At 41.3% G+C, this 15,847-nt stretch overlaps 1 protein-coding gene and 1 pseudogene across 1 annotated transcript in view; one reads left to right on the top strand and one right to left on the bottom strand.

Moving 5' to 3' along the window:
• The window catches only part of LOC134624531 (dachshund homolog 2-like), a 114,514-nt gene that overhangs the window by 38,860 nt on the left and 59,807 nt on the right, over positions 1–15,847 (bottom strand). Inside the window, exon 2 of the mRNA XM_063469530.1 lies at positions 14,101–14,216. Within this exon, the coding sequence (XP_063325600.1) occupies positions 14,101–14,216 (116 nt within the window). The remainder of the gene's footprint in view (positions 1–14,100; positions 14,217–15,847) is intronic.
• On the top strand, positions 3,285–3,398 carry LOC134625095 (5S ribosomal RNA; annotated as a pseudogene).

Here is a 15,847-nt window from a genome sequence, read left to right as displayed (position 1 = left end):
GCTGAGGGAAGTCTTTTATACATGAAGAAAAACAAGTGGGCTGAGAACAGATCCCTGTGGAACACCTGTATTAGAGGTTGGAAAGGACTAAGTTTTTTAAAATCATTTTTCTGATTAGAAAGGAAAGATTTGAACATTTGCCATGTTGATGGATGAGAATGTCATGATTTAATGTATCAAATGTCTTTGAATAAAAGAGTAACTGTAAAGAAGGTAAAAAATATATATATTTTGATGTTGAATTCATCAAAAACGTTGCTGCTTTTCTTTGAATACAAATTAACTCCAATCTAATCTATTATTTCTTCCTTACATCTCTATAGACATTTTTTCAACAGGTAAACATCTTACTGGATATCTGTGAAAGTTTATTTAAAAGAAACCTGCTATCATATATGTTTTTACTACATATCAAAGAAGCTCCTTTAATTATCCAATTCAGGGGTGCAGGGAGCCTATCCCAGCCACAACAGGGCAAAGACAGGGTACACCCTGGTCAGGTTGCCAATGGGACAAGGGGGTAACAAAGAAAGAGACATTTAGTGGCAATTAAGAATGGCTAATTAACCTAACATGTATGTCTTTGGACTGTAGAGAAAGCACGAGTACCCGGACAGAACCCATGCAGAAACAGTGACAGTCAGTTAAACCCACTTTAAACACTTTGAAATCCCCATCTGGATTGCTCATAGGTGTAAATGGTTGTCTGTCTCTCTGTGTTAGCCCTGTGGCAGAGTGGCAACCTGTCCAGGGTGTACCCCACCTCCAACCCACTTTCACCCTTAATTGGACAAATGGATGGATGGTATCTGTATTTGTTGTCATAGTTGTCATCTGAAAAAAGTTGTTGAGATATTTTGTCCTGTACTTGTGGGCACAAGAGCAGAACATAAATAAGTCACTTTAATTTTGTTGCGTTGAAAGTTGAAGTCAAGATGTTCCATTCAAATTTGAGAATGAACGCTTGGGAATAGAAAACAAAGAGACGTACAAGGGGATGGGGTTAAAATAGAAAATGGAGTCCCTCTGTGGGGTCAGGACTGCATTTACACATTGATTACTCTGAGGAACACCTTGACACACACACACACACACACACAGAGTTGCATTTACAGATACAGGAAACACACATGGGTGGACACGCACACACATTTGATCTCCATGTACACACACACTCAGATACAGAGTCAGAACGCCCGCTCCGCCTCAATGCAACCAGAAGACGATCAATAGCAAAGCCAGAGCCACAATACTGTTCTCCATCATGACTATCAAACACGCACATGCACACACACACACACACACACACACACACACACACACACACACACACAGCTCTCTCTCTTCCTATCTCAGATCGATGGCTGTCCGCTGTGTCCACGGTTACCGAGCATCGACCCCCGTCCCTAATGGCGACCACGAAACCTTGGGAATTAGTGTGTGATTGATTGACAGACTGCTTCAAAGGCACACGCATCATATAGCCTAGTGTGTGTCTCTGTGTGTGTAGGACAGAGAGAGGGAATATATATATTTTCCAGTTTGTCTTCAAGTGCGTGTGTTTCAGCATCCCCTGTGGGTTGTCTGCACATCGTTTACCCATCTCTTTTTTCCATCTTGTGCATTGTAATGCTTTCCGAAGGACATACGGTGGAAAGGAGAAGAGGAGAAGTGATAAAGGAGGAGTGAAAAAACAAGGAGTACAGAGCAGATCTCAATAGAGAAAACAGTGAATCATCAGCATAACTTGACAAAAGTCAGGACTAGATTGTAAGAAAGCGCAAGGATTTTCCCACCAGCACTGAGATGGTTTTAAACCTTTTACTGACCAGTTAAAATGGTCAAAAGTTTTCACGTCAACACTTTGATTAAGATCAATATAGCCAAAGCTGATAAATATTCTACAAATCTGAAAAAAACAACCAAAAACCAGTGTCCAGAAATAAAGTGACTTAATATTAATAATCTGTTAACGTTACTGTTTGAAAGTTGCTAAAACGGGATCTGTTACAGCAATACTCCATGCATGACATTCATAAAGGCTATTATTAGCCTGTTAGGCCTGTAATATTAATAGGCTACTGTTCAGTATGTGGAAATATACCATTGTGCTTTTAGATCTTATTTTTAAATAAATAAAGTTTATCCTATGTTACAAAATCCAATTATTTGAGTCACTTACACCAATTGGCTACAGCAATGGGAGGTAATATGAATCACGCTGATATGTCCAGCGTCAGACAATGTCAAAGATGGATATAGCTACTGAGTCTGAAAAATAAAGACAAACGGGAAGTTTCTAGAACTTGCATTCATTTTTAATAGCCACCAGAGGGCGTTACCTGTGGTGCCAATAAGATTTCTGCTCTGATATATGTCAATGGGAAGAACGGCTCTCTTAGGCTACGTTCATACTGCAGGCGAAAGCGCATCAAATCCAACTTTTTTGACCCTATGCGACCCATATCCGATCATGGTATGACAGTGTGAACGGCACAAATCCGATATTTTCAAATCCGAACCAGGTCACTTTCATATGTGGTACTGAATCCGATACATATCTGATGTTTTAGAAAGCGACTGCTGTTTGAATGGTCATGTCGCATTAAATCCGTCTTTTAAGTCACTGACACAAGACAGACGCCAATTATCAGCGCTGGAGAAGCGCCCGATAAGACATCGTGAACTCTTCCTGGCCATCCAGTGTCGATGTCAGTGAAACTGTTGGGAAGACAATGTTGGAGAAGTGTGAACCTTTTATTTGTACTGTATAATCTGCAGATTCTGACAGAAATCTGCAACTATCCTTTGAAGCACCGCTCCTCTCTAAAACAGCAATAAGGATAATTATTAGGCCATATGTAAATAACAAAATAACTTTATAACTTAAAGCAAAATTGGGAAACGTAAAGTCTGAAACAAGTCTTTATATTAAAGGCCATCAGTCAAACAATATTGTTTGGTCTGGGTCTAAACAGAGCGTGTTGTGTGTGACGTCTTCATTTGCGCATGCGGGCCGCTTTGAGGGTTCACACTAGAGCGCGTTTGCTGTCACAATTTATTTGTAGTGTGAACAAGCAGACAAAAAAATCGGATTTGATCAAAAAATCGGAATTGAGCATTAAGACCTGCAGTGTGAACGTAGCCTTAGTTGACCTAAGTAAACACTTTCCAAATGAGTTTAATAACTTGTGACTGACAAGTTAGTAGCCAGTGAGCGTGTGGTTTCACAGTCAGGGAGCATGCAGATTGGCTGCAAATTGTGGCATCTGGTACGCTCACTGGCTTTCAGCCATACCACCCTGAGCACACCTGATCTCATCAGATCTCAGAATCAAAGCACAGTTGGGTTAGTACTTGGATGGGAGACCACCTGGGAATACTAGCTGCTGTAAGCTTGAGGCGATTGTGTACAGTAGATCATCTACTAACCGGAAGGCTGGTGGTTCGATTCCTGGCATGCTGAAGTATCCTTGGGTAAGATACTGAAACCCAAGTTACTCCTAATGCATTCAGAGTGTGCACGTTAGGTTAAAAACGCTTGTATTGAGTGTGTGTGAATGGGTAAATGTGACATGTTATATATGTGCCTTGACTCTACTCAAGTAGAAAACTGACATAAGAAGCAGTCTGATGATATCTGCTAATATATGCTTGGTGGCACGTCATAAATCCAACAGCAATTCTGCTTAAGTGCTTTTTTCTTGCACAGGGTAAGAACATTTGCACATATTAGTAAATGAAAACCTCATTATTCAAGTTATTATCATGGCAGCAAAAGGAAAACCTAGACAGTATTTAACACGGAGTCTTAATGTTAGGACAGATCTGTGTGTATACAGTGGCTTGCAAAAGTATTCGGCCCCCTTGAACTTTTCCACATTTTGTCACATTACAGCCACAAACATGAATCAATTTTATTGGAATTCCACGTGAAAGACCAATACAAAGTGGTGTACACGTGAGAAGTGGAACGAAAATCATACATGATTCCAAACATTTTTTACAAATAAATAACTGAAAAGTGGGGTGTGCGTAATTATTCAGCCCCCTGAGTCAATACTTTGTAGAACCACCTTTTGCTGCAATTACAGCTGCCAGTCTTTTAGGGTATGTCTCTACCAGCTTTGCACATCTAGAGACTGAAATTCTTGCCCATTCTTCTTTGCAAAACAACTCCAGCTCAGTCAGATTAGATGGACAACATTTGTGAACAGCAGTTTTCAGATCTTGCCACAGATTCTCGATTGGATTTAGACACCAGACAGGTCAGGGATAAAGTTATTGAGAAATTTAAAGCAGGCTTAGGCTACAAAAAGATTTCCCAAGCCTTGAACATCCCACGGAGCACTGTTCAAGCGATCATTCAGAAATGGAAGGAGTATGGCACAACTGTAAACCTACCAAGACAAGGCCGTCCACCTAAACTCACAGGCCGAACAAGGAGAGCGCTGATCAGAAATGCAGCCAAGAGGCCCATGGTGACTCTGGACGAGCTGCAGAGATCTACAGCTCAGGTGGGGGAATCTGTCCATAGGACAACTATTAGTCGTGCACTGCACAAAGTTGGCCTTTATGGAAGAGTGGCAAGAAGAAAGCCATTGTTAACAGAAAACCATAAGAAGTCCCGTTTGCAGTTTGCCACAAGCCATGTGGGGGACACAGCAAACATGTGGAAGAAGGTGCTCTGGTCAGATGAGACCAAAATGGAACTTTTTGGTCAAAATGCTAAACGCTATGTGTGGCGGAAAACTAACACTGCACATCACTCTGAACACACCATCCCCACTGTCAAATATGGTGGTGGCAGCATCATGCTCTGGGGGTGCTTCTCTTCAGCAGGGACAGGGAAGCTGGTCAGAGTTGATGGGAAGATAGATGGAGCCAAATACAGGGCAATCTTGGAAGAAAACCTCTTGGAGTCTGCAAAAGACTTGAGACTGGGGTGGAGGTTCACCTTCCAGCAGGACAACAACCCTAAACATAAAGCCAGGGCAACAATGGAATGGTTTAAAACAAAACATATCCATGTGTTAGAATGGCCCAGTCAAAGTCCAGATCTAAATCCAATCGAGAATCTGTGGCAAGATCTGAAAACTGCTGTTCACAAACGCTGTCCATCTAATCTGACTGAGCTGGAGCTGTTTTGCCAAGAAGAATGGGCAAGGATTTCAGTCGCTAGATGTGCAAAGCTGGTAGAGACATACCCTAAAAGACTGGCAGCTGTAATTGCAGCAAAAGGTGGTTCTACAAAGTATTGACTCAGGGGGCTGAATAATTACGCACACCCCACTTTTCAGTTATTTATTTGTAAAAAATGTTTGGAATCATGTATGATTTTCGTTCCACTTCTCACGTGTACACCACTTTGTATTGGTCTTTCACGTGGAATTCCAATAAAATTGATTCATGTTTGCGGCTGTAATGTGACAAAATGTGGAAAAGTTCAAGGGGGCCGAATACTTTTGCAAGCCACTGTATGTATTCTTTTATTTAGCATCAAGAATCAAATTTATGGTATCATAACTTCCCTCCAACTGCAAGGTCTGTGAAATTGTAAATTACAGACATTCATATTTGCTGAATATTTCCTAAATATACCCTGAAGTGCCAATAGCAGGTTGGGATTTGGGTTTGTTGCATGCAACCATGAGGATTGTTAATTCTGAATAAAATCTGATTTTGTATTTAAAAAAAGTAAAAAATAAAAAAAGGCCTTGTTGTCATTAGTCGTTTAATCTTTCCTTATTGAAAAAGCACAAGCAGAAAATCCAAAAGGACTTGGAACTTTTTGCAAGACAAAGTTCAATAAAGACTTAATACTCATCAATTAGGTAACCAGGACTGGGTGGTTTTTATTTGATTTTATTTTCAACGTCATGCTACATTTCACATGCTACACCCAAAACCTACTTCTAAACACAAAACTTTAAGTCCATGTCCTACATAATACAATATTTGGACTAACTCCTTAGCATCACAAACATGTACCTTCTTTAGCTACTGAAAGGCCTTTCTTGATAAAAGCATCCACCACATGGCAGGCGATATCCTAAATGAGATCTGACAGTGTCCTCCACAGTGGGTCTGGATAGTCTTTAATAGCTTTGAGTTTGTTGGTGGAGGCCGTTGGGTGATATTCAACAGTCCTGAACCCCCCTCCCGAGCTCGCGTGAAACCCACCCCATTTGGCTGCGGTTGTAAATATTTAATCCACTGCACCTACATCTCTGACGAAGTGCTCTGAACGTGCTCTCAGAGATGGAGTGACACTTTGAATAAAACAAACAGGAAAACAGAGAAATTGCTCTTTGTGTTCTGAATTTAGAAACACACTGTTCTGGCTTTTTTTTGTTTTTCCCCTTCGCTTTCTTCCGGCGAGCACTCGAGAGTGCCAATTTACAAATGCAGTCGATTGCTCTTGTGCTGAGTCAAATAGATTTCAGCTCAGTACTCTGGCACTTAGGTCGCCCATCTTTAGCTCTTACTGAATGTTCACGATGCCCATTTGCAGCCATTTTGCAGCCGCCATTTTGTGCTATTTCAAATGGAAATAGACACTAGCTGAAGAGTGATTGTTTTTGCAAAGTCTTTGACTTTGAACAGTTCAAACTAGAAGGCTTGGGGATTGCATTTGTTCTCCCGAATCAATACAAACTTTTCCATTAGGTTTCTTTATGAACCGCTACAACAACTGGGTTTGTAGGTCAGGGACTTGAGTCAAATAGAAACAAGATTTGAAAGCCCATTGAAGACAATGTTTGATGTAAACATTGGGTAATATATTGAAATCCAGTATTAGGGCTCTATTCACTATGATATACACTTATTATTTAGTTTAGACTATTAGAGTTTGGGGTTCTGTTGCCTACTAAGATATACCATCATATTCAGTCAAAAGTCTTAAGGTTTTATTGCCTATTCGGTCAATTGCTCAATGGTAGTTCGCAGTTTAGTGGTTAAAGGTCAGAAGTAAAAATCAATGATTACGGGTTCTGTCGGCCTCATAAATATTTGTTGGGACGTTACTGTCTAATTAGATGAACAATTTAAGCGATTTAATGCTTAATAAAGCCACCAGTTAGAGCTTTTAGTACTTGATTACATCCCAAAACCAAAGCAAAGCTGAAAGTTTAAAAGTCATTAGTAATGATGAGAGGCTCTTTACAGGTAAATGTAAGTCCACCTTATACCCAAAAAACGAATGTTTAAGAACATACATCGCCTATTAGTGATGGTTATTATAGTTTCCATTAACTATTAATGTTCTGTTAACTGTTCAAGTTGATGTCTGTGTTGAATTGCATGTTGGTGTGATTGATTTGTATTTTTTACTGCCTGAAGTTTGTGGGTTCACTTTCCTGTTAAAAGTCAGTAGTTATGATCTCAGTTTCATAGTCATGTCTGTAGTTACAGACTAAAGTTCAAAAGTCACAGTTCAAAAATAATCCTCATTTATCTTATGTTGGGTGTATGCATGGCTCCTCAGTTTAACCTTGATCTGAAATAAGCCATCCTCTCAGTAAGCAAACTTTCTTCTGATTGGCTGATCCATGCAAACAGCAGATGTGGGTGGGGCTTCTGTTCTCACTGTGCCTGAGATGCCCATATTAAGGATATTTTCCCTCCATGAAAGCCTGAAACTGAGTGTACGCCACACACTGACCTTATTACTGCAAACCTTTGGATATGGCTAATATCAGCATCACCGCTGTAACTGTATATCTGCCTGAAAATAAGACAGGGCATAATAGTCTCCTTTGTCAGAGGCGCTGGCTAACGTCACTGGCTTTTATGAAGAAAGAGTGATTAAAAAGTGATGCAGCAGGAGGGGAAGGATTAAAAAGAAAAAACTTAATGTCACCTCAGTCCTCCTCAGACTCCCTCCCTCTCACTCTCACTCTCCCGCTCCACCTCCTTCATCTCTCTCCCTCTCTCTCTGCAGGTGCACATAAGAGTCCTCAGACAAGTGTATTCTTTTCAGGACAAGATTGAAAGCACTTCATCTGTAACCTACACAGAGTGCTTGTAAGTGTGTGTGTGTGTGTTTTCATGCAGCCAGATGTGTTCATCACTTCAAAATGGATGTATTTGCACAAGACTGTGCTAAAGAAAAGTGTTTACGCACCGATTGTGCATGGATACAAAGTCCGTTATAGGTGTGTGTTTAAAAAAGAAAAAGAAAAATGGCACACTTGTGCATCCCTGTAAGTGTGTGTGTGTGTGTGTTTAAAGACAAGGCGAACCATTGAGCTGTTTTTGAAGTGAATTAACAAGTCAAATGAGTGCCGCAGCACCCTGCATAGGTTACCACACACACACACACAAACACACTCCCACGCTTATCATCGCAGCGTCTTTGTTAAGGAAGATGAGGCCAATTAAACTGATATCACTCTCTCGCTGTTGTTGACGCCTCCTGCCCTCCCTTCTTCTCTCTCATCTTTATGTTCCATCCTCCTGTTTTTGTCTCCTTCCTCTCTGTTTCTCAGTTTTTAACCTTTTTTCCTTCTTCACTCTTTTTTTCTCTCGTCTTCGTCGGCTGGTTTCTTTACTTTTTTCTTTAAAGTACTCCATCCACATTTTCCACCTCCTCCTTCATCCACGATTTCTTCCAACATCTCCCTTCTTCTCTGCCCTCCTCATTGTCCCGTCTTCTTCTTCTTCTTCATTTTCCGCCCTCATGTCCTCTGCCTTTCTCTCACCATTTCCTCCAAACTCTCTCCTCCTCCTCCTCTCTCTGCATTTCCTAACCGTGTGATAAATGTCCATCTGCGATTGGCCGATGCCCCCCATTGCTGTGGCGCCCGCGAGGTCGTAAACAACAGCCCGTCTCCCCCAGCAACGTGGTGTCTCCATGGACGCAGGGCCACTAAGACGACCGACTCTGCATGTGTGTGTGACTGAGACAGAATGCGACATCTGACAACTGCCAAGTGTGTGTGTGTGTGTGTGTGTTTTATATATGTTGTGCATGCGTGTGCGTGAGTGTGTGTGTGTGTCTGTGTGTGTGTGAGCTAATGAGCGATCATAAGTGAGCAAATGTTGTCTCTGGGTTCCACTAATGCTTAACAAACACACACACACATATATCAGGTGTGTGTGTGTGTGTCATTAGTATGCCACAGTGAGCTGTGTCCATATGTCACTAAACAAAACCATGTTTTATTTATCCTGTAGAGGGAGAGGGAGGAGAGAAGGAGGCCAACAGTCACTGTCAAGGGGGATGGAGGGAAGGATGGAGGAGAAAAACTGGCGAGGTGATGGAGGGGAAAGATCTGAAGGAACGAGAGCGGCAAGAACGAAACGCAAATATGTAGAATGCGGAGAATGAAGAGGAAGCAAGATGAAGATCAGAGGAAGAGAAGTGAGGAGGTTCACAATGTGGAAGGAAAGGAAAGAGGAGATGATTGAAATGAGGGTAGGAAGGAGAGAAGGAAAGTTTAGTGTGGGACCACGATGAGGTGAGAGGGGAAAGATGGAAGGAGACAGTCAAGGAGGCAAGAGCAGAGGAAGAGAAAGGGAAAGCGTGGGGGAATTCAGGGTTGAAGAAATGACAGAAGAAACAACAGGAAGGAAAAAGAGGTGGAGGTGGAAGATCTGGAAAATGAAAGGATGGAGGAAAGAAAGGGAAAGGAAAGAAAGGCTGGAAATAAAAGAGGAAAAGACAAATTAAAGAAAAAAGGAAATGAAGGGAAAGAAAGGAGAAGAAGAGAGGGAAGGGTAGTGACCCAAAAAAGCAGAAAGGACAAAGGAGAGAGAAGAAAGCTGATAGAGGGAGCAGGAGGGAAAGAAGGATGCTTGGAATTTTTTTTAAAAAGGACATAATTGGGGGAGAGGGGACAAGGGGAAGGAGAAAACCAAGGAGGCAAGGAGGATACAAAAACAGCACATGAAAAAAGGAAAGTGAGGAAAAATTAAGATGTTGTGAGGGAATGAAGGAGGAATACAAAGATGGGAAAAAGAAGGTGAGGAGAATGACGCTGAGGGCATGACGAAGGGATGGGGTAGGGAGCAGGAAAGCAAAAAGGAATGATGGAGAAAGAAAGAAGACAACTGCAGCAAATGAGTGGCACATGGAAAGAAAATCATGGAAAATGAAATAACAAATGACAAAAAAGGAAAAGGGGGACAAGATATGGATGGTGGAACTAAGAAAAAGAAGGAAGAGTGAAGGATAGAAAAGTTTACAAGAGTCAAGATGAATGGAATGAGTTTAGGAATAAAAATGTGAACAGAGCAGGGAAGCAAGGCAAGAGACAATCAAGCAGGATACAAAAACAAGCAGAGAAAGGAAGAAAATGGAGGAAAATTTTCAGGAAAAAGGAGGGAAGAGTGAAGGAATGAAGGAAGATGAGAAGGGAGGTGTGTTAGGAGATGGCAAGTTTAACCCTGGAGAACCCATGGGGTCAAATTTGACCCCATGGGTTCTCCAGGGTTAAGGAAGGAAAAGAAGAAAACAAAGGTTAGGAGAATGGAGTGCAAGTAGGAGGCATAGGTAGGAGAAATTAAGATGAAGGAAGCAGGATGGAAGAAGATAGAAAATGAGGGAAGGAAGATAGAAAGGTTACAAGAGCAAATTAAGCAAAAGAAAGGAAATGATAGAAGGAAATTAAAGCATGAGGAGGGGGAGAAACAAAAAGTAAGAAAGAGGAGGCGCAGGAAAGGAATTACAAAGATGAGTAGATGAAAGAGGAGGGAAGAAAATGGAGAGGAGATAGAGAAGGAAATAAAAGGGGAGGAAGGAAGAAAGAAAGAAGAGGGGAAAGAAGGAAAGCAGGAAGTAGAATAGCAGAATAAGTACAGGAGAGGAGTAGGAGAGACAGGAAGTGGAGATTGAAGAGGATAAAGTGACAAAATAAAGGAAGCAAAGAATGAAGTGAGAAAGGTGGCAGACAGTACGAAGGAAAACAAAAGTTAAAAAATGACAGAAGGAGGGAAGAGAAGGGAGTGAGAGGAGTAGGAAGGAATAAAGTAAGGAAAAGGCAGGCAGGAGGAAAAGAAAAGACTTAAAAAATGAAGAACATGAAAATCTGGACAGAGCAGGAAGGAGGGAGGGAGACGAGTTGAGGAAGAAGGGAAAGGGAAGAAAAGAGGGACACAGCAAGGGAAGGAGGAGGGAGGATGGACAGATGGAGGAGTGGGACCCCAGAGACGTGTCATTCATCACACCACCATGCAATCTGCACTCGTTCACTCTCCCTTTCTCTTTCTCTGCAGGTCTTTTTCCTCCTCCTCGTCTCCTTCGCTTTACCGCATCTTTTTTTTCCTTCGTTGTATCATCCACTCGTTTATCCGTCTTCCATCCCGCCATTTTCGTCACACTCCTTGCCTCCTCCTCAGTTCCGTCTTTTTTTCCCCACTCTTTGGTCCCTCCAACCATCTTTTCCTCAGTACTTTGGCAGTCATTTTTAGGTTTCATTAGCTCCTCTGGCGACATCCCTCCTTTCTTCTCTCCATTTTCTCCCCCCTCCTCCTTTGCGTTCCCTCCATTTCCACTTTCTGTGGCTACAGGAGGGGAAAAAAAGAGGCAGCCTTTCATTTTGTTTTCTTTGCCATCTCGATTGCTCGGAAAGAAAGGATGTGGATAGAGGAAAAGAGGTAGGTAAGGTGAAAAAGAGGGACAGAAGGAATAGCAGGAGTGGGAAACGGAATGACAGGGTGAATCAAAGGAAGAATTTCCAGGAAGAAAATTTTAAAGATGGAAAGCAAGTAAAAGAGAAGTAAGAGAAGACGCTGACTTCACGGTTTCTCTAAGAATAAGAATAAGATAAGAAGGTCACACTCACATATATCAGAAAAATTTTACACAGGTGGCTGGAAGAAGAACCTGGTACCTGAATGCAGGTGAAAAAGAGACCTTTCATAAGCTATAGCTCATGGTGATCAACCACGTGTCCCACATGTTAATACGGCCCTTGAAAGCTTAACCAAAATGCACTTAAGTTTTCTGCAGTGGATTATCAGAAAACAGCTCCAACATTCGGATTACAGATGCGTGTCGGTTACTTCACATCACAGATCACCAAAAGGTGGGCCGCAGCCCGGCCCAGGTGCTGTCTTTTATGGATCCACACTATTTACTTTACTCTGACAGACTGTGTGTTTTTTTCTTGTTTTACATTTTACACTGCTTCATTAAATATGCTTATAATAGCTGATTCTGAGGAGGTCGAGTGGGGACCTTCTTCTTTTTTGGTTGCTCTGATAACGGAGTGACCCATCTGCACGCTTCTTTGGTTGGCAGATGCAAAAGGTACGGAGAAAACTGTTTCTACATGAAACTGCTCACAACAGGGTACGCATAAAAACACCTCATGATTTCTGGAAGGAGACATTCCTGTTGAGCGTACAAATATATTTTATGGTGCCCTGAGCAACATATTGTGAGTACCGTCCGTATCTCTACAACTCGGCAACTCACATCCACACAATCTAGATGCTTAAACAGCACTACAGGCACTACAGAGATGTTTCTACATTTGATCAAAAAAATTTAAAAAACATATGAGTGTTTCCTTAAAATACAGCCCACTCTGGATTCATGGTAGATGTTAATGTGAAAGCTCAAAATTAGTGAAATGTGTCAGTGTGCAGCTTTATCAGGATTACTGGTCATTTTCTCTGGAGGTTATAAGCATAACAATGTGATACTTTTTTCCATTAAAGGCCAGCAGTTGGCTCCTCTACCAGCTGTCACCAATACGCAAACTGAAACACGTGTCAAACACAGAGCGGGAAACACACTAGATCCATTAAACAGACACGGAAACAGAGTAATAGAGTGAGCCAACCAGCGCGAGCCGTTCAGGACCGACCAGCAGCGAAATTTAGAGCGGTCGAGGGGGAAACACAAACTTTGATATGACAACTGTTGTGCTGTATTAACAAAGTAAAGACTATGCATAAATAATATTTCACATTAAAAAACACGACTGAAGTTCCTGTGACCACGTATTCATAAACATGTGCACACTTAATGACACAAAAGGGAACACAAGTCATTTCTTAATCAGATTTTAGGTGTACTCATAAACCCCATTAGAAATTCATGGAAACTAATGGTCACCAGGCTTCTGTTTGTTTTTCATTAGTTCTTCCTGAAAATGCACCAGAAAATCCTTTATTGCTCATACTCAAGTCCATCTGGTCATTGAGTACATATCCTTGACTAATGACTGAAAAAGTATCTGAACAAAAATCTGTGTTCAGCCATTACTTTAAGTGCTGTAAAGGAGCTTAAATGGGTTAAAAGTTGAATTTTCTCTTCCAGTTCAGTGCAAAAATGCCCACAGCATTCGTAAAATCTACAGCCTTGACCAGCTAATTACACAGCCCAAGCTAACAGGAACATTCATTTCCTACTAACCATTGATCACTTTAGAGATCTTTGGAGTTTTAGGCACAAAAACAAATTTTCCCACAGATTTCCCCACAATCTTTCAGTTATCTTCCTGTTTGCTCTTACACCGCTCGTATGGAAGCAATCCATGCTCTAGTCAGTGTATCGCTGTGCTTTACCACAGGTGGTAGAGGTGATGAAGTCGTCACTCATCACTGCATCTTGTATGAAAGGAAGAAAATGTCCTCCTTACGTTGCATTGTATGTGACCTGTCATCTGCAAAACCCGCCTCATTACCTGTGCTCTCCATTTTCATGGAAATACAAGACTTACAATGTCAGGTCGCGGGACATGTTAGCATGAAAAGTATCGTATGTTTAAATTAAGCATCAAAGAGACAATTTCAGTCCCTACAATCACTGAACCTGAAATTCCTCAGTCTGGAATTAATCTAAAAATTAACACAGTTTATGCTTGCATGCAATCCCAGATTTTTCCACCTGTGTTTGGTTGGGTTAGATTAGTATTTATTGAAAGTAATTTGCATCAAACAGCAGTTGTTGACCCATCCATCCACCCCTACCTCCTCCCTACACAACTTCCTCTCTGTTTCCTGTCATAATTACTTTTACCAGTAGAGGGCACTACCACAGAGTCCTGCTGGAACAACAAAAAAAGACTAAAAATAAATCCCAATAAGGAAATAAAATGCATTAAAAACGAGAAAATCATTCATGTCTCGGTCTCTTTCTCTTACCAGTGTGGGACAGCAGGCTGGGGGACAGCAGGCCGGGGAGGCCCGGGTGGAGCAGCCTGGGGCTTTCCTGGATCCCTGCACCAGAACAACGCTTGGGAGGACGGCCTGGACGAGAGCTGGAGGGGGAGAGTAGAGAAAAAGAGATTAGTTACTAAGATTTTCCAGGGTTGAGTGCAGAAAAATGAAGCCATTATAATCTGTGCACGCCTCTCAGACCATATGCATCAAACATGATACAATACAGTATCATTCAAAGCACTTAGGTTCATGTATATCAGTTTCACATCTGAGGTCTTTGTTTTCCATATAAAGATATCAACACTGTCAGCTGTGTCGGGCAGGCAAGTTTCCAAGGACTCCGAGCAAAAAAGTAAAAGCTGCCTCACCGACATAATTCATCCTGCCCTTTGGAGCAACTAAAAGGCTATGAAGTACAAAGTCTCATGACCACCGAGTGTTTCTGAAATCCTGAGTATGGCTGACAGACTTTTACTGTGAAGAAGCTACTGGAAGGAAACTCAGCAGAAAACTTAAATGTTGTTTAGATATGCAGATTGTTATTGCTGCCGATGGACTTTAAGGAGTTTACAGTCTTCACGGAGAGACAGAGGAGGAACAAATATGCTAACACTTGTGTACAACAGCGTCCTTTTTACATACATAAGTTGGGATACATGTTCTACATGAGCAAGTGAACCTGAATAAACACTCAACACACTCCAGCATCTCTCTCAACCCCCCTATTTCTGTCACACACACACACACACAACCTACTGTATTATGCATGTGCACGTAGGCATAAATAAACACACTCAAACAAGAATACTGTAACTGAACACATGCGGCTAAACATAAAGGAAGCCACACACACACACAAACACACACACACACACACACAGAGGAGGTGCGCATGCAGGCCAACTCTCTGCAGGGTAGCTAAGTAACAGATGGCCGTCCAAAGTCATTTACACCTAGAGAGAGAGAGAGAGAGCGAGAGGCCAAAAAATAAAACCTGTTCAAGACTTCGACATAGTGCCACTGCATGAGATTAGAAAAAATAGAAGCAGCTAAAAAACAGAAGCAGGTACACTCTACTTTATTTTCCAAACCTAACATTTCTGTAATGAATGCACAAAAGTGTGACTTTCTCTGTGCTAACAGAAGGCGCTAACGTTAGCTTGTATAGCTAACTAGCTTTTTATTACTTGACTTTGAAACAAAGGGAAACGACTTCAGTGCTAAATATGGCAAATGTGTGATACACAATTTACCCCATCAAAAATTAATTAAATAAATAGACATCATCAAATAAACAGACATCATCTTCTTGATGACAGTTAAATCAAGAAATACTGAGCCACTTGTGTCGTAGCTGTAGCTCAACCACAGTTTAACATAGTCATTTGAAAAGTGACTCCAGTACTTACACTAAAAAACCTGGAGGGTCAAACTTCTAATAAAACTTTTTTTTAAAACAAAATCAGAAATTTATGCATCCAGCTTATAAGTTTCTGTGATCATTTTTAGATGGGACACTAGTCTTGTATCTCCACCTGGGGGCAATACACAGAAAACTAACGATCACTGTTTTGTGATCGTAAAAGTGTTCTTAAATAATCCTTTTAGTAGGATTTTATAGTCCTTATACCAACACTGCCCCAACAAAAGCAGCACTGCTCTGTTATTTTAATGTCATTTGCAAAGACCTTGAAAACACTAAGAATATTGCCTTAAAAGGATAAGCTCT

This window comes from Pelmatolapia mariae, linkage group LG3_W, assembly GCF_036321145.2.
Source record: "Pelmatolapia mariae isolate MD_Pm_ZW linkage group LG3_W, Pm_UMD_F_2, whole genome shotgun sequence".
In the NCBI taxonomy this organism is placed as follows: Eukaryota; Metazoa; Chordata; class Actinopteri; order Cichliformes; family Cichlidae; genus Pelmatolapia; species Pelmatolapia mariae.
This window is presented reverse-complemented; position numbering and strand designations above follow the sequence as displayed.